This window comes from Thunnus maccoyii, chromosome 10 (assembly GCF_910596095.1).
Source record: "Thunnus maccoyii chromosome 10, fThuMac1.1, whole genome shotgun sequence".
In the NCBI taxonomy this organism is placed as follows: Eukaryota; Metazoa; Chordata; class Actinopteri; order Scombriformes; family Scombridae; genus Thunnus; species Thunnus maccoyii.
The window spans coordinates 13,349,487-13,369,425 of record NC_056542.1 but is presented as its reverse complement, the minus strand read 5'-3'; the positions used below and the strand labels follow the sequence as shown (position 1 = coordinate 13,369,425).

General features: G+C 43.0%; 1 protein-coding gene across 1 annotated transcript in view; it reads left to right on the top strand.

Moving 5' to 3' along the window:
- Positions 1-19,939, top strand: part of erfl3 (Ets2 repressor factor like 3) — a 51,560-nt gene that overhangs the window by 25,573 nt on the left and 6,048 nt on the right. Inside the window, exon 2 of the mRNA XM_042422919.1 lies at positions 9,467-9,701. Coding sequence (XP_042278853.1) covers positions 9,467-9,701 — 235 coding nt within the window. The remainder of the gene's footprint in view (positions 1-9,466; positions 9,702-19,939) is intronic.

Here is a 19,939-nt window from a genome sequence, read left to right as displayed (position 1 = left end):
TTGGGGCATCACACTATTAAATCTGCATTTTTCATTGTAGTCTATTAAACTACTTAATTCCAACCTCTAAAATAATGGGTGTTAATAAATGTTAAGTTGTGATCTTGGTCCCCTCAGCAGCATGTAGAAGCGCTCTATATGTGTACATCAATGTGTGTATGTCTAAGGAGAGAGGTTAATGTCCTGGGAGCAGTGCGTCACTTTGGTGAGAGTAAATATACCTAACAGCGTCCTGAGAGCAAGACTCTTCTCTCGCTGACACAATATTATTCTGCTGTTCTTAACGTACTCTGGGGAAATACACACACACACTCCCACCAGGCTTGTTTATGAGTTTGATTACACACACAGAAGTCCAGTTGTCCGGCCCACCTGAGGGTGCATCAGATTCGGTGCCTCGGGGCTTTAATGTGTGTTAGTGCGTGGACAGAGCTTGGTATTTTTGTTCATATGCATCCTACATACATTTGTAGCTGCCAGTGACTTTTTCTCTTTTAGTCTTCCAGTTCCCGTGTGAAAAAACTGGATAAGGTGTGTGTGTGTGTGTTTGTGCCTTTTCTTAGAGCTCCCAGGTGAAGAACTGCCTGTTATGTGTGTGTGTGTGCATGTTGCTAGTTACATGGGCTGTATAGTGTGTTAAGTTGTCCCGCGTGGTTAGATACTAGACCACTGGGTCCTCACAGCCTAAAACTACGCTCTCATCAGCCTCTTTACAAGCCAGAGGATGCTCTAACGTGATTAAATATTCATTGAGTTAGTTTTACCTAGTGGATAATTAGTGAATCTTTTTTTTTGTTTGTTTTGTTTTTTCTTTGTGTGCCTTCTAAAGAGACTGGTTGTATTGAGCATTTAAGTCCCATAACTGCAAATCATATGCATATGTACCTTTTCCTACCTTTCCAGCATCCAGACATTTACATTCATATCACTTTGTATGAAAAATCAACATCAAACTTCCTTTTTTGAGTTCTCTTTTTTGGGGGGGGTCAAATCTCTGTTGTAGAAACCTTCAGGACATCACCTGCTTTTAACTGCTTTGACATAAAACACACATCCATACCTCTATTATTTTCTCAGTAAAACCATTAGTCATTTGGTCTTTTAAAATGTTAGAAAATTGTGGAAAATGTTGATCACTGTTTCCCAAAGCTCAAGGTGCAACCTAAAATGTCTTTTTTTTGTCCCAACTATCAGTCCAAAACCAAAGATATTCAGTCTACTATTATAGAGGACCAAAGAAACCAGAAAATATTCACATTTTAGAGGCTGGAACCAGAGAATTTAAGCATTTTTCCTTTGAAAAAAAAAAATACTCAAAATGTCAAATAAATCTCTGTCGAATCGTTGCAGCTCCACTCACATTTGACAAAACAACCTACTGTGTTGGATTAACTCTCTTGAGCATGTGTCAGATATCTTCAAATTGATTTTCATAACATACTGAAATTGTTGGACACCTGTGAATGTCCAGATGGTTAACACTCAGCAGTAATGTAAACTCATTTGTTTATTGGCTAAAATATTAAAAACTCCACTGTTACAACTCCAAAAGTTTGACATACAAATTTAAACGTGTCGTTTGTAATAAACAGCTCAGTCAGTTAGTAGACTACACATAGGCTTAGTTTCTACTTTCAAAGTGAACCCTGAAAACACACACACACACACACACACACTCCAAGGCCTTCCCTCAACTAATGGACATTTGAACTATGTTGTGACACAACAAGCCATTTACAGTCCAGCAGTTGAGCATGTGAACTAGATGTGAGGAGAGGATCTTGCGGATACCTATAGACCTTCGTATCTTTTTTTTTTTCTCCCCCTTCTTGCTCCTCCCCCCACAATTTCCTGGAAAAGACGTCTGTCTGTTCACTGGAAGACGAGCTTACAGGCTGGAGCCGGGAGAAACTAAATTGTTCATCTTACATCATGTCCTTTTCTTTCTTTGTCCCACTTGTGCTCCCGTCGCCTCCTCCTCTTCCTCCTTCAGCACTTCTGTACTTTCCCTCTTCTACCCATCCATGTTGTGTGTTCTCTCTCACTCTCTCTTTCTCTCTCTCTTGCTCTCTCACTGTTGAACAATAACCCCAGTGTGTGTAAGTGTGTGTGGCGCTATTTTTGGCCCCTCCAAGGCCACAAAGCACTCTCTTCTCTCTTGCTCTTTCTGTTTCTCTCTTCTGCAGCTATATGGCAGTGAGTAAGAGCCTATAGAAAATGTAGACTGTGCTGACCTCTAAGAATAGTTGAACAGCCTTCTAGGCTTACATGGTTTTGTCTGTGGTGTATGTTTAACCGCTCGGAGCAAGCAGGTGAGGCAGGGGTGTGAGCGTTCATTGGCTCATCGCGGCCTCCAGCAAGTTTGATTCCTTCAAGAGAAATTAGTCTCCATCTGGGATATTCACAAGGCGCATATCTGTATCTCTGAAAGATTGTTTCCAAACCAACAAAATCTAATTGGCATGTTACAACAAAACCACACTGGTCACAATCCTGTGCAAATTAGTCAAAAGGCTCGCACACTTAATCATCATTATCTCACTCAACTTCTGCAGAATTTAAAATAAATCAGTATAAACTTCAGTCAACAGTTTGCTTCTAATCTGCGTTGTTGCTGTCCAGTTAAAAGCATGTCTCTCCGAATCTCATCATTTTGAACTTTTCAGATAAACTTGTTCCTTAATTGGCTGAGAAAATTCTGCTGCTGTTTAAAGCTAAATAAACCATTCAAAAGCCCCACTGGAACATCTGAAAAATGCATATAGGCACAAAGTGAACAAAAAGTTTTCCTTAGCTCATGGAAAGTCAAAAATACAGATAGATGTCTTCATATGTTTTAGACTTCTACCACTTCTTGGACAGAGATCAGCTACAAAGCAACACGCAGAAACTTTTTATTCTTTCTTTTGCATTTTAGTAAAAAAAAAAATTTGTTGATCAGTACAATTGCACAAATTGATAATATCAAACCAAAGATTGATGCTTGCATTTCTCTTATACAACTGATATTCGACAGTTAGTTCAATTAGCATTTAGATGTCAATTTTGTGTTGCAGTTTATAATAATCTGAAATAATTTTGGATATTTTCCTCTGAAAAAATAATTTTAACAATACATTTTATTTCCCTCCCACTCTTTCTCTCATATCCCCAACTTTTGTCTTTCTGCTTTCCCTGTGTTCCTGTCTCTCTCTCTCTTCCTGTCTCACTCTCCAGTCTTCCTCTAGTATTGGCCTAATGAATTTTTAATGGACTTGGTGGGAAGAGTCCAGACACTTTGGGATTCAGGCGTAGGGGTTCTGATTACCGCCCTCCTCCTCCTCATTCAGAGCCCACCCTCCTTTCACTCTTACTTTCTCTGTCTTCCCCTCCAAGTCCTTTTATTATCCCTCCATCCCTCCCCTCCACCTCCTGGTCTTGTGTTTCTGTCTCCTCTGTTCCCCAAGCTCGACGCTTCAGGCAGTTTCACATATCCAAGCAGCTGTGACAAAGACAAGGCTGTGTATACTTGTGTATGAATGTGCTATAGGCAAACACTGTCTGTCTCTCCAATTTTAGTGCTTTTTTACAGACTCTCCGAGCCGACAGTGACCTCACCCCCTTCACCCACACACACACGAACTTGCACCGGTCGTTTCCCACATCCACGCTAAAGCTGAGTCGGGTTAAAGTAGCCCGGTGCCAGCCAACTGCCGCTAATAGCTGTTCTGAGGCCCTGGCCCTGTATAAAACCCTGAGTCTGCACTGTTAGTTTGGCACAGGCCTGTCAGTTGATTTGCTGCTGAGTAGGACTCACAGCTCTGGGAATCTCTTCTCCTCATCTCTTTTCTCACTCAACTATTTTGTCTGACTGCCCGTCTGTCTCTCACTACTTCCCATCAGTTCTCCTCCCCCCCCCTCTCTCTCCAACATACACTTGGTACTTCAATCCCAGGTCAGCGATCCAGTCAGTCATTCTTTCAGGCTGTGTAGTTGTCAAATGCTTTAGAGCTGCAACTAACAATTATTTTCATTATTGATTCATTTGCGGATCATTTTCTCAACAAGTCGACTAATTATTTTGTCACAAAAATAGTGTTCAGGTGTGGTGGAAGCATAGAAATAAAAAGAGAGACTTTAGCACTAAAAAGACTGTAACTTTGAAAGATATTGGCGATCAATTAATCAATTCTAAAATGTTTCAAGTTGTGTTTAAATATGATTTTTGGTAGTTTTGCTGTCTGTCAGAAAGGCTGTTGATATAAACACAAGGCAGAAAAGGCGAAAATGAAGGAACAATTACAGGTCAAGTTCACTATGAATTCCCAAGAAATAGGAGAAGAACTTGTGTAACTGTGCCAAAATGCAGTAGGCATATTACACAGGCAATCTGAGGGTACTGTTGTCTGTAGGAGTCGACCAAGAAATTGGCCTTGACTTGGCCTCAACACTCTGCTCAGTCCTTCACAGCTCAGCACCACCTTCTCAAGCCTTTTGTCATTTTCTCTTTCTCTTTCTTTCCTTTCTCTTTCACTCTTTTCTCACTTAGTTGCTTTCATCTCCTCAGCCCCACTCTCTGCTCTTGTGGTGTGTGTGTGCGTGTGTGTGTGTGTCTGTGAGAAAGAGAGAGAGAGAGAGAGAGAGAGAGGAGGTCATTTTTGGACTGGCGAGCAGTGCACATAGCTGGAATAGCAGCAGTGTTAGAAGTCTGCTAGGGGCCGGCCACTAGGATCACGTAGAGGAAAAGAGGCATCCGCACTCCAAGGGGGGAGGAGGAGGAGGAGGGGGGAAGGGAGAGGGAAGGAGGAGGGTGGGATGGAGGGAAGAAGAAGGAGGAGGAGGAGGAGGAGGAGGAGGCTGGGGGGGATAAGCAATTTGACCTGGATGACAACAGACTACCAGACGAGCTATGATCTCATCGCTCGCTTAATCCTCCCCCCACCCCACCCCACCCTCCTCCTCCTCCTCCCCCTCCTCCTCCTCCTCCTTCTTCCTTCCCTCCATCCACCCCCTCTCTAGCCATTGTCTCTCTCTTTCTCTCTCTTCTCACTCTTTTCCCCGATATCCCTCCCCCATCTCTTTTTCTCCTACTTTCTTTTCTCTGTTTTGCGCTTGTCCCAGTGCTCACCCCATCTCATCTTGCCTTCTTCTCTTTCACTCCCACCCCCACCTCCCTCCTGCACTCCCTCCCTCCCTCCCTCCCTCCCTCCAGCCTTCTCCTCTTCGTCCCCTTTGCATCACTTTCTACCACCTGCCCCTCACTTGTCCCAACTCACAACACACACACACACACATGCACACCTCTTGACGCACTTGCACTCTCTCTAGTGTCCCAGGGCAGAGATTAGGCGCGCCCCTATCGTCAACCCTCCACACCAGTCTCTACATTATTGATGCTGAGTCTGTCTATGTTTGTGTGTGTGTGTGTATGTGCGTGTGAGAGTGAGAGGCTTGCGCATGCATGCTGTAATGACTATCTAGTGTCTCCCGTGGGAGGGAGCGGTGTGGGGGAGGAAAAGAGCCAAAGAGAGGGAGAGTTGAGGTCAGAGAGGTTAAGTGTGGTGTGGGGGGTTAGGTCACACTCTGCTCCTCTCCCTCTCTTCTTCATCCTGACGTACAGCTTCGCACAGATCATCCGCTCACACACACACACACACACACACAGATTCCAAAAATTCCCCTATGAAATTCTTCTATTGGGTATACAAGGCTGATGAAACAGATCAGCATGTACTTGTGTGTGTGTGTGTGTGTGTGTGTGAGTGATAGCTGATCTAGTGTGAGTCAGGATAGCTCAACTTGGGTTGGACACAGGGTGGATAGAAGGACAAAGACACCTGTTCTTGCTCGCAGCATTCCTCTACTGTAAACATAATCCCTACCATCCCTCTCACTCTCATGCACACACACACACACACACACACGTACCGGGTTAGTAAAGGGAGTTGCTGTTTGCCATTGTCATCAAAACTATGCAACAGCACAGAGGACATATCATCTGTACTCTTTGATGTAAAGGTTTTGACAGGTAAAAGGATGAGTTATACAAAAAAAGTAGCCGACACTCTGACTGGTCGTTGTGATATATGCTGTTGCTAAAGAACTGATGACAGTGAATCATTTCAGGTAGAGAATGTCCTCTTGCCTTTATTCACACAGAGACAGCCTGCAAGTCCTCCAAGTATTTACAAGGGATCCATTTCACTCTGTGACCTGAAATATGATGTGTGTGTGTGTGTGTGTGTGTGTGTGTGTACACGGTGACCTCTGTGGTCCATGCCAAAGTCAAAGAGATCATTACAGATGCATCTTTACAGACGTACACGTTCACAAAGTCACGGACTCAAATTAGTACGTGCACAAACTCTGGTGTAGTTTTCTTTTCTTTTAAGATATATCTTCCTGTGTCTGTTTTGATGTGCTCTGCTCGCTCGTTTTAAGCAGCTCCCTGATTTACATGCAGACGGTAGCACACAAGAGACAAACTCCCTACTTGTACTAACAGTCATCTACTGTTGGCCACTGCGCAGCTTTAATGGAGCCAGTTAGACAGCAGCACCTCAGGGTCAGCGGTTAAGATACAGTGAGCACTACTCATTTATTCATCTGAGCAAGACTGAGGACCAGCCACCTCTTGACTTGACTCAATCATCACTTGCCTTGAGGAGAACAGCCTTCATCAGTCTGTAAAGATCGTGTTGTCCTCTGCAGTAGGAGTGTGTGCGTGGGAGGGAAGGATCGTGTGTTATCGTTGGACGAGCGTGCTTGGCCGGGGCGGTGTATTTGCGTGTTCCTCTGTGATTGTAGTTCACTCAGGGTTTGATAATGCTACAAATGTTTGTTTGAACGTTTGAAAGAAAAAGAGAAGAGCAAGGGTGCGGAGAGAAGAAGGAAATAAAATGTGTGTGTTGTTTCATTTGCATGCAAACTGCTACCTACATACGCAGATCTGGAAAGTCTGAGAAATAACAGAAACAAATACAAACACGATTAATGCGATCGTGGACATTTCACATGTTGAGATATTTGTTTCAAGGAAAGATAATCTATCTCTAGAATATAGCGTCCGGGCTGCTTGCATGGCCAGGCTGTTGATTGCACCATTGGCCTCCCACTATCTGCACATTTTTTACCACTAATAAAATCCTGTCTGGAATTTTGAGATGGAAAATGTGTAGGCATCTTGCACATTGTTTGACTGATATACAGAAATCTTCATTTTGAATCGCAAAATGACTCCTGAGTAGGTGAGAATACTGAGTGATTCATGGACTGTGGCTCGCAAATACATCACTGTAACTGGAAGAAAACCACCAAGAAAGGGTGGTAAGGAAAAGCTAGTAGCCTACGTTAAATGAGTAAGAAGACACACAAGAAGATAACTTTCCTTTGGAAACTTAAAATGCGCCTGCCTCTACACTGCATTTGAACCAAAAACGAGTAAAGTAGTTACTCATATCGATGAAAGGCTCCAGTAGCAACACTTATATATACAGATTCATGGATGTCTGGCAGATGTGCTATCAACATTATTTAGTGTTACGCAACAGTGACTAAATGGTAGGAGCAGGCTAGTGCAGCAGAGATTATCAGGGCTATCTATCTCCGCCTCAGGCTGTCATCCAGTAAATCCATTGACAGGCCTGCACATCCATAATCTGATGATTTGGGCCTGTTTGTTTCCCAATCTCCAGCCCAGCCTGTCTCATTTCCTCTGTTGCCATTTGCACGCTGAGCAGTAAACGCATTTTGCAAACACTGGCTTCATGCTAGCCTTATAGATCTTTCTATGTCCTCACAAAGTAGAGGGTAATAATAAACATTGTAAGAAGAAAAATGGAAACTCAAGACTCTTAAAACTAATAAAAACTTTTTTTTCTGACAGTTGAATTTTTGATTCTTTTGATTTTTAAGTGTCAGTTCAACTCATTTTTTGTTGTTTTGGACTGCTGTTTCTAATATCTCTACTTTACATATGCAATACAATGCAGTCCAATGTAACATCACCACAGCTTTAAATTATAGCACACTATTGAGTCAACACACACACACACACACACACACACACAGACGCATAATTAAAGTAGCACTTTCAACTAAAAGTGTCTTTCGTACTGCATTGCATTACATCATACAGGTAATTCTAATTTTCTGATAATTCATTGTAATGTGATGCTTTGTACATTATTTTCCAAAAATGATAAAAATGACATCAGCAGGACTGATAGGCATTAAATGTCTTGCACATTGACACAGAAGTGGGGTGAGTGCCTTCTCTCTGGTGACTTGATCTCCTCTCTTGTGCATTTATCTGTCCTCTAAGGATGATTGCTGATATAATAAAATCTAGTCCAGGCTATATCTGGCTCAATATTACACTGTAATAGTGTATTTTGCTTGATCGTGTCAAATTTTCTTGACCACCCAGGCAACAGAATGTTAGTGGGAGACAAACACAAGCGCTGGCACGTAAACTCTTTCAAACTTGTACATTTGGTCACACACATGCTCACACAAACAGTCACATATACACGCCCACCGTCTCGTTCTGGGTCTCTCGCTCTGGGTTTCCTTCGAGCAGCGGGTGTAGAGAGATGGAGGGACAGACAGGAGAGATGACTGGCCATGTTGTTTTCCTCTGGTCATAGGAAAGAGTGACTGCATGAGAGAGGAAAGAGGTGGAGGAGAGGTGGAAAGGTTTTTTTGTATGCCAAACTGTTCCACAAGGCCCACTGACACTACAACTTTCAGTAGGCCTGTTACAGTTTCGGTGTGTGTGTTTCCTGTGTGAAGATACCGTGGTGAGGTGGTGACCCAATGACAGCAGAGGTGTGGTTTATACAAAAAAACCTTTTATGGCCTCATTAAAATCAAGACAATTAAGATTTAAGGTGACATCCATGACTTCAGCAGGTTAAGGCTGCTTCTCATGCTGTTGTTTGTGAGATCTATTTCCTTTATGCTCTCTCTTCTTAAATTTTTCCTGCCCTTGCTCTTGCCCTCCACTTTGTCAAACTGTCCAATAAAAGAGAAATTGCTTGAGAATAACCCTAGAAAACTGTTCAAAGATTGACTGCACAATGAAAGGAAAAAGCACAGGGAAGAGGTGGTGAAAAGAAAACTATGTGTGACGTGAAATATGAATGAGGACACTCCACTCTGTGCTTGACTAAGCTGCACCGTTATATGTGATCTATACTTGGCAAGACACCCATAATCCTCTTTTCTCTCACAGACTTCACTCACCTGAAACAGCTACAACTTCTGACTCCTGCTTGTAATCATATCTAAGTCTCTCTTCTCTCTCTTCTTTTGCAATGCCTCAAGCAAGTTATAAACAGTCTAGACTTCTCATGATAAATCAGCATTAGAAGCAGACTTGTCGGCCAAAAAAAAAGTTTTTTCAGTTTATTTTTTTAAGTATATGAGCGTGGTTGCTCACAGTGACCCACACTAACCCTCCACACTCTCTGTGTCTGTATAACAGGGTTCGCCTTCCCAGAATGGGCTTACAAGCCCGAGTCGAGCCCCGGGTCCAGGCAGATCCAGCTGTGGCACTTCATCCTGGAGCTGCTGAGGAAAGAAGAGTATCATGATGTCATCGCCTGGCAGGGGGACTATGGCGAGTTTGTCATCAAGGACCCAGATGAAGTGGCCCGGCTGTGGGGGGCCAGGAAGTGTAAACCCCAAATGAACTACGATAAGCTGAGCAGGGCACTGAGGTAAACTGTCAAGAGGCTGGTTTCTTTGTGTATCTATCTGTATGTGGGAGCGTTTGATCATTAGTAGTTGTTTGCTCCTGTTCCTGACATTTAACTTGTCTTCTGTTTAGACAGCAAATACACTCAGATGAGCTGCTTTTTCAAAAAACCAAGTTGTACCACACTACAATAATCAAAATTGTAATGAAACCTTATTTCTAAAGGGCAACACATTAACATGAAAGGTGTGCTACGTGTCCACGTGCGACTGCTGACTAATTTGCTCATGCTTTGCAATCAAGTCATAGAAAACACTATTATCTTTTTAGAACAGCCAGGGCACCAGTATATATCCACACTGCACTTTGAACAGAGGAATGAAATTTTGTTGGAGGAAGAAAATTAACTCTGATATAAGCAATATATTACATTAAGTCAAAATCACTGACTCGTTAAGGGTCAGACTAACAGTGATTCAAAGCCCTTCATTAAAGATAAAGCCAGCGATTCTAATCCAATACACTTTTTGTCAAATTCAGTGAATATCTCCTCACGGTCCGCTGGCTGTCCTTTCTGTGTGTGTGTGCACTGAAAAAAAAATCTGGTGTCCATACATAGCACTGTCTCTGTAAATGAGCATGTAAACACAGAGGCTTGGAGTGAGCCACACAACACTACTCCAGCCAATGTGAGGACATGACGGTCTCCCGTCTCCAGCACCTGTTAAATGGTGAGGGAGAGGTTGTGGCCAATTCACATAGAAAGTGTTTTCTCACAGAATAGATACGCTTCCGTCTTATTAAATGTATCAATCCATACTGAATCTGAGACAGTCTCACGGAGAGGCGCATTTTTTTACGCTCCAAGTCTGTTTCTGTCACGTTTGGTGAAGCATAATCTGAGCAGGCAGCTGTTTAAATCACCAAAATATCCCACTGTATATGTGTTTTGAACTTATCAACCATATCAATGAATCAATAAATACCATCACTGTCGATTTCTTCCCGTGGAGCTGACATGCCAACTGTTTTGGTTCAGTAAATTTCTGCTGTCAATCAGCCTGGTGAAGGCAGTTTGTCCGGCTGCTGTCCTCTCAGCTCCCCAGGAGCTGCTGCTGACAGACGGCTGCTTCTGTGGACAGAGACTCTGAACGCAGGTCGAGTAAGAAGTGGGGAGGCTGCGGAGAGTCTGGATGGACTGTTGTGCTCACATGAGATTAATAACGTGTGAGAGGAACAGACGTGACTCTACAGCTGACAAATCACTCTGGATTCCGCAATTTCTCTTTTGGTTGTTGCCTTGGCGATGCACGTCCATGATTTTGGGTGGCGGAGCCTCTGAAGGAGCAGGAAGGGAGGGGTGTATTTGTTTGGGTGTTTAGTTCAAACATCAAGAATCTTTCTCCAAAATGACCAACTCTACCTTTTATCTTCAAAGGGCTCATATGGATCAGGGAGCCAGGCTGGGTCATCTTTTTGGTGGGGAAGTAGCCTGACATAGTGCGGTTGGTGAAATGGTGCCAACTACATACCATTGAGCTGGGCTCACCTCTACATGCATCACTGTTTCTTAGCCAGGGGCTTGTGGGTATCCCCACAAGTACCATTGTGGTGGGGTTTTCCCTATTAACTTCAACCGCAGCCACAGCTCCCTTGCCACCTAAAAATGAAGTTGGCAGGACGGATACGTCACTTGCTACTGATTGATGAGGGCAAAATAACCCCATCCTAACATCAACACAATGTAGGTAAAATGAAGTGAAACGAAATGGCAGTTCAGTCTGATTATCAGGTTAAGACGTAGTTGCCTGGAGTTGTGACCAAAGGTCATCATTAAGAACCAAACGGTGGACACCAGCCAATAAGGAAGCCGATGAGCTGAAGAAGGAAGTCTTTTAGGCTTGGTCAGCATGGGAGAGTCCTGATGTCACCTGACGGATATTAGGAGACCAGATGGACTGCGGTATCAGTGGTTGCTCAAGCAAAATCTTGGGTGTGGCCTCAAAAAGATTATGACAAAGTGTCCAATAATTCAAGAAGGGGAGGCAGGGCCTTACCCTGGCTGTTTTGAGCTTTGGAGGAAAACTGGGTATATCGTCAGGTGATGGAAGGAAAACTTTGAGGAATTCCTGAGCCCGGCTGTAGAGGAGGCAAAGTTGGACTAACCTGCCTGGGAGCATTTCATTTAGACCATATATCCCCATATTCTTGTAACTCTGACAATGCCAGACATGTCAAGAGTCATGCCTGTCTGCTAATAACACTTACCTGAGTTCATAACACCGTTGCAAGAGTGACCCTGGCCACATGCCTTCCCACGGTATTGACCTGTACAAGTTTAGCTCCTATTATGCTTCAAGTAGACTTACAACACTGACCCATTTGGCCACACCTTCACACTTTTAGGTTTAGGCTATATCCATCCACAACAATTCAGCCAAGCCCATTAGTGTGTTACGACAGTGATCTGGCACAGTTTTGGTAGTGACTTTAGCTTAAACTTCAGGAATTAAAATCGCATAAAAATATGACTCATGCAGAGTTTTCTGCTCATCATTTATGCTGAATGGGTGGATGTTCTCTTCGTTGTTGATCTATGATGTTAGTGAATACCATTAGTCAGGAACTACATTATGATTCAACATCATCCATTAAATTAATCATCTTATGTGGGTAATTTCCACTTCAAAATCTGCTTATCACCCCCTTATAGTGGAGAATAATTTTGGAGTATATCTTAAATTTTATATCCCAATAATAGGTTGAGTTTTCCTCTGGCTGGGGTTCCTTAAGCATAAGGTAAATCAAATTATTGACATGCCAATAAAGAAAAGTGTTTCAAGACCAACAAAAGGGTATTGCAAAGTATATAGTCCCATAAAATAGATCAAAGCTGAGCTACACAAGATATTTCTAAATTCTGTTTATGCTTTTGGCTTGTAAAAAGTTATCAAGTCACAATATTGTTTGATAAATATCAATATACATGCAATTAATTTCCAAGATATGTACTATTAACACCATGACCTCTCAGCACATCATAGTTCAGTATTATGGACATCACATATCGCTGGGGAACACTTCTTCACTGACCCCAGTCGTAGTAAGCACGGCATCTCATTGACTGTGTCTTGTGTGTCCCCTGCTTGTTGTTTTCAGCCTAACAGGACCAAGATTATACTAAGCACTTTAAAGAAAGCCACATAGGCCATTAAAGGCGGGAAATGCGTTGAATTGCTTAATTTAGGACGGTAGGGGGCTTATGTACGCTCATTTACACTGGTGAGATTAAGATAACGTCTGTTACAGATGGGATGCTACGGGGACAGAGGGAATTAACATGGACTACTAATGTGTGCCTACATGCGAATCCACGCACACACATTCAAACTTGGTGTCCGGATTTAGAATTCTTGAATTAGAGAGACAAAGAATGTGGATGGGGATACTTGTGGTCAGGCTGTGTATTTATAGTATGTCCATCCACTAGAGCTGTAACAGATTTGGAGCTTAGGCTGCAGTAAGTGCTTATATACATGTGTAGTGGGTCTTAGTGCCCTCTGACGGACTGGGCTCGGAGGCTGATTATCAACAAGTTTTCTGCACAGGAGTTTCCTATACTGTTTATCTAGCACTCCTGTGTCCTCATCCACCCTCGTATAGCCGTTTTGTCTCCCTCCGAGTCAATAAATTGAGCAAAGTCACTTAAGGCTAAGAGTGAGAAGGGCTGTCAACAAAACAACACACACACACATGCGCTCACCCACGTCCGTGTTGTCACCTGATTGACACCAGAGCTGTCATTGGTCCTTCACTAGAAGAGACACTGGAAATGAAGCCTCTCGAGATGCACATCAATAGTAATGTGGCAAGAGGATTGATGGCACTAAAGTTTAATGAAGTTTTAAAAGCAGCACACCAACACACATGTGCATGCTAACAGTCCCCATATGGAGCAAACTGTTGGGAGTGCAGGCCACCTTGTGCCCCTCATATGGAGAAAACCTGGAGTCTGCTAATAATGGAGACCACAGTCAGCATGAGGCAATTAGCATACACACACATGCACACATACTTGAAAAGGAACGACTGTTTTGAAGTGGTCTTTTTATCACTCAGGCTTTGTGATTATTATTTTTACCTCAGTGATCTTACTCTTTCCTGTCTGCCATGCACATGGTGGAAATTCCCTTTATCGGGATTGCAGTATTGTGTGTGTGTGTGTGTGTGTGTGTGTGTGTGTGTGTGTGGACATGTGCGTATGTGTTGGCTTTCCGTTGAGGGGACACAGCCTCAGTCCATGCGTCATCTTGGTCTCCCGCTCCCACGGCCGCTGTGAAATTCCCACTCCTGTTGAGAGGATTATACTCACACTGTGTGAGTGTGTGTCTGAACACAAGTGTGCACGTGCAAGTGGACAGCACTCAGTTGAAAGGTTTAGACTGTCATTTTATAGTCTTGTTTTTCCAGTTTATTAATGAGTTTGTTGTTCTGTCTTATTACAGTGAATCAAATTTGTAAAAAAAAAAAAAAAAAAAAATCAATCAAAACAAACCAAAGTAATTGACTATTAGGGCCTGTTGTTGTTGTTGTTGTCCAGAGTGGTATGTCATGTCCCACATCAACTAAGCTTGTTTCAAGTCATACTCACTTTCTGCCTGGATATTCCTCAAGCTTTGTAGTCAGTACTGCCTGACATATTTGGTACAAGTAATGAATGAAAGGAGGGACACAATATAGGACAAGGAAGAAAACATGTCCGCACCATCAACTGATCCACAAAGGAGAGTCAGGCAAATGAAGCCTGTTGCCAATCAGTCATTGCAGAGTGCTGGCTTAATGAGTGTAATCATGCTAAGAGGTCCCAGCTCCCAGAGACCTCCAGGCCCCCTTGTCCTACAGTCAGCAGCCCTCATTGGTTCCAACATGGTGGTCAGAGGTCAGGGGGGACTGCCACGCACAGCTGGCAAAGATTAACAACACAGCACATGTGCACATTCACATACACAAATGCACCATTGTAAAAAGACTCTTGCCCATGCATGCTTGCTTGCACACATGTTTGGAGTGTTTGCTTCATTTCCAAAATTTCATGTAGCTGTGATGGGCCACCACAGCTGGAAAATTTCCACCATAGTAAAAATATGAATACAGTGAAGGTGCCTAAGGATTAGTAGAGTATGGTGATGCTGTTAATTCAGAAAAGTTTGTTACCAACATATTTGTTTATTATATGATAAAACTGAAAGAGAACATGCATTTAATACCCTATTTTTAAATTGAAATTACAGTACGATGGTAGAGTATGCCATCATTCGATTCTTCTTTTATTCTTCAAAGGAAAGCCCTGAAGAACAGTAGCCATTTTTAAGACTGCAGCACAGACATTAGAACTGGTTCTGATGTGCGTTAGAAGTAACCCCAGTGACCACATCTACAAAACATGCTGCAGGAAATACTGCTGCATATGCACACAGTGTTACTCACCTAGCTGGCTGGGCCTGTTTATAGGTCAGAAGGCCTCTCTCTCTCTCTCTCTCTCTCTGCAGCAGCTGATAGTGTGGAAACACCCAGGGCCAGGGAGAAAGTGCAGAGGGAGCAGCCAGGGACAGCACCACTGTGTGACTTTGTGTTCAACATATACTTGTTTGCATTGTTTTTCCATTGTCTCTATCTGCAGCATGTATGTGTTATCCGTACATGAGCGTTGTGTGTATGTATCTCTTTGTCCCTGACTGAATGAGGCCTTTATTTTCTACGAGGACAGAATGCACACGAGCTGTGCATACAAACGCACACACACCAGAGTGTGCTCGAGTACATATTCGCACCCACACAGCATGTGACCGGCCTAATCGGACCCTGACCAGATCCTCCTCTTCACACATAAACACACATATACACCCACACACACACACACACATACACCGAGCATGTGACACCTTGATTAATCATACCCCCAACTCAGCCCACATCCCTACACAAACACATTTTATTTCCTTTTTGAGACAGTAAACACTCGTCAAACCTGGCTCTCACACAAAGTACTCTCACGTGTACAACTTGTACACACATACACACCTGAGTGTGAGCAGCTGGTGTGTGTGTGTGTGTGTGTGTGTGTATGTATGTATGTAGAGGAGGATCTGGCTGGGATGTGTGTGTGTAACAGCAACAGCCAATGCTGACGAAAGAGGCAGAAAATAAACATGGGGCTCATGGGGAGTATTGTAATCCCAACTTCCTGTCACAGTCAGCGCCTATTTACAGCGCAACAATGGGCAAGGCACAGCCTGAGCACGCTCACACAAGTGTGTTGGTTCAATTCATTTTTAGTGTTGACATTTGTGTGTGCGTGTGTGTGTGTGTGCATGTGCGTGTGTGTGTGTATGTGTGTGTGTGGAGTGATACTGAAATAGATTGGTGAGCTTATACGGATATCATATTATAGGGTAATAGAAAAAGTCGGCTGTAGCGGGCAGGACTTCTGGTCTTAAAGAATATCTTGATATATAAACTAAATGTAACAACAAATTTAATCCCACTTTATCAAAAATCATACTCAGTTGCCTAATTCCAAAAAAACTGAATGCTGAACATTAGCATCAATGCCAGGTCACAGTATTGTTTTGTTACCAGCACTAAAATGTTTTGTATTGTGTTTATATCTGTACTGTCAAGCGATACCCAGCCCTGTTTATTACTGGGCCAAATAGTTTTCTCTGGAACTTTACATAGACATATTTTGACATAATTAAAATAAAGAATAATGTTATGACCCTTTTTAAATTTCTTCAACACTAGCTGAAATGCTGGATTTAAATGTCCACATTCATTCATTGTTATTGAGCTCTGACCCTCCTGTGTTTCTCTCTCTCTCTCTCTCTCTCTCTCTCTCTGCTTTGATCATAACGTTTTAGACCACAGCAGGTCTATGTAATCGCAGCCTTAATCCCTGGCCTAGAATCACACACAGTAACAACTGACTTGATAGAAAACCTCCCTTCTGTTTCCCTGAAGGCTTTGCCTAAATCCATACTTGCATTGATTGTTCAATCTACTCTTTTGGTTAAACAGAGAACGGTATAAAGCTGCATTTCCTGGATGATACGTTCTGGGGGTGTGTGGGGGCACACATGGATTCAGTGTGCCTGAATGAAATGGCAGTTACAGAGTCAGAATATGGGAGAGGTGTGTGTGTGTGTGTGTGTGTGTGTGTGTGTAAGGCGAGTGCGGTGGGCAGCTAAACACAGGCACTCAAAGAATCTCTTTCTTCTCTTTTGAAGTGAGTTCAAATGCTCTTCAAAGACTGTCTGCCCGTATGACGGCGCAGGAGGAGGAGGGGGCATGGAGGAAGAATGGGGTGACCATGTGCTCTAAACACAGCTTCAGTTGCTGCGGATAGGATTACGCAAAGTTGTTGTCTGCTGCTTCCAACTATGCATTTCAGCGTTATGTGTGTTAGCAGCATGTGTGTGTGTGTGTGTATGTGTGCAGCCAAGCGCACACAAAATTTTAGTTGGCTACACTCCCTACTAGCAGACTGTCGTGAGCCAGGGTCAGACAGATGTGTCAGCACAGTGATATTATTGGCCTTTGGGCTTCGTCCATATTTATACCAATTACACTCTCAGTTGCCAGTTTATTAACCTAGCAAAAAATAAAGCAGTGTAATACAACAGCCCTGCAGTTTATTCTACCTTCATGAAGGTTATCATGTTCACTTTTGGTTCAAACTGTTGTAGATTGAACTAAATGGACATTTAGGAGGCTGTATAACTGTATATTAACAAGGCTGTTGCATTACCATGATGCCACATTCATCCCTATACATTTTCTATGGGACACCAGTGGGACCAGCAACGCAAAAGAATTGAGGGGTCGAAATTTGAAAATGCTTTACGTTATCTAAATGAGGAAAAAGACAGACATTCAGAAAAGCTGACCGCACACAAATTTACTAGCATGAAAAAGATGCAGAATATGGTTGAGAGCTTCATTGCTAGTAAGACCTTTCTGCTTAAATGATGTCCATCAGATATTGTTTCCGAAGGTCAAGAATGAACATAATACTCTGTCATAGTCATACTCTCCAAGATCACAGCTGCTTGGTACAAAGTCACATAAATTATAGGAGAATGTTGTTCATTTAGACAGTTTTTGCTAACAAGCGTGCTGCTGTACTCACTATCGACAAGTGAGAAGTGGCAGAGGCGATGTCACTCAGTTTGTTCATTTCTAGTAGGACTTCACCATTCTTCAACCTGCGTTAGTTTTAGCTAGTTGTACCTAATAAACTGGCAAACTTATTTACACACAGTTTGCTAACAGGAATGCTAATCACTAGTGAGAAGTGGCGGAGGTGATGTCACTCAGTTTGTCTTTTTCTAGTGTGTCTTCACCATTTGTGTGCACTAGTTTTAGCTAGTTATACCTAATAAACTGGCAACTAAACTATTAGTTGTTTTTTAATAGATGCGTTTTTAAAAGTTAATTAAATGCAATGTGTCATGAAATTTAGTGTAATACATTGAATTTATTTTTTGTTTTTTACACATGTTGAATGTTGTTTGTTTTCTGCCCTTGTAATCAGTGTTTATATTGGACCCTCATGTGAGCAGTAGCACAGCTTGTTGACTTTTCTATCATAATTTGATCACAGTCCTGTTGTGGTTTTAATTCTGCTTGACTTCCTGCCTGTCTCCGTCCGTCGCCTCGCTCTCTCAACTGCTTCTCTCCCCTCCTTCCCGGCTCTTGCGAGTGTCTCCCCTAGAGCAGAAATTACATGCTGCTTTGTGCCTGGCGTAAACAATGTTTTCAACAGTGCAGGCCTGTCCTGTCTCTCTCTGTCTCACCCTCTCCCTCTCCAATCCCCTCAAGGGACGAGTGGAGCGCACAGAGAGAGAGAGAGAGAGAGAGTTGGGATAAAGAGGGGGAGGTGGATTGATGAGAGAAAAAGAGAGAGAGAGGTATCAGTAGGATAAAGGGAGAGGAGGGGGGAGGGTTGAAGAGAACAAGTGAAAAAGAGCAACAGTCTGTTCCCAGAGCAAAAACGGCCCAACAAGTCTGTATAATAAGCATAATAAGAGGGGGTGAAGGGCGACACCTCCCCACCACCAAACAGACAGACACACACACACACACACACACAACGCCGTCTGGATAACTACCATTCAGTGTAATGATAGTCAATGGGCTCTGATTAACTCAGCATTACCTACATACCCCGCAGCCCCTATCTTTGCCAGCACACTTCACTTAACTTGTGCCAACAGACACATGTTGGAGGAAGGGAAAGCAGAGCTGAGTGCTATGAAAGCAGGTAGGCATGCAGACATGATGAGCAAAGTGCTGTCTGGTTAAACCTTGTGTCTAACAGCCAGGGGTAGTTTTGAAAGGGTAGGTGGTAGTTTTGGTGAGCGTGGCACACAAGCTTGTTCTCTCCCTGACAGAAACGCGCACACACACACACTGTCTTTGTTCCTCTCTTGTTCTTTATCTCTTCCTCTTTCCTTTGCTCTGTCTCCGTGAGTGTGTGAGGGTTGGCAGCCAGGGATCTAGAGGTTACATAAAGTGGATGTGGATCTGGGGAAGAAAGCAGAGAGATGTTACATAAAGAGCTGTAGCTAGACAAAGGTTAATAAAAATGGAGCTTTGTACTGTAGGCAGGAGCCATGGGAGAGAGAAAGCTTGAAAAAAAAAAAAAAAAAAACTGAGAGAATGGCCGTTACATAAACAGATAAAGATGGGGTGAATTATTGGTGGCTTTGCTTTGGTGTTACATAAAGAGATGGGACCATCTAGCAAAATGAAAGACAAAATGTGTTGTTGTGTGTCACACTTGTCTGACAAAATCTAGCCTTAGAAGAGACACTTATTCCTGATTCCTGACCTTATTTTGGACACATTCGGATTAGTGAAGATACAGCACACACACATTCCACACAAAGAGTCACACACACACCTGTCAAACGTGTATACAACTGCTTGCACACTCTTGTGCCCGTACAATCCTCACAGGCTTAAAATAGACTAACATTTGGCTGCAGTGGCAACACTGCATACATTGACCTCTGATCCCTTAATTGTTTGTTTATCCCTCCACACAACATCACTCTGCTGCTCTGCAGCTCGGTCCATCCACTGCTTCTCATCTGTTTTCTCTCTTTCTCATCCCCTCACTCCCCCCCCTCTTCCTCCTCCACACCTCCCTTTTCTGGGTCTGCTTTGTGCAAATGTCATACAACACTCTGTAATATC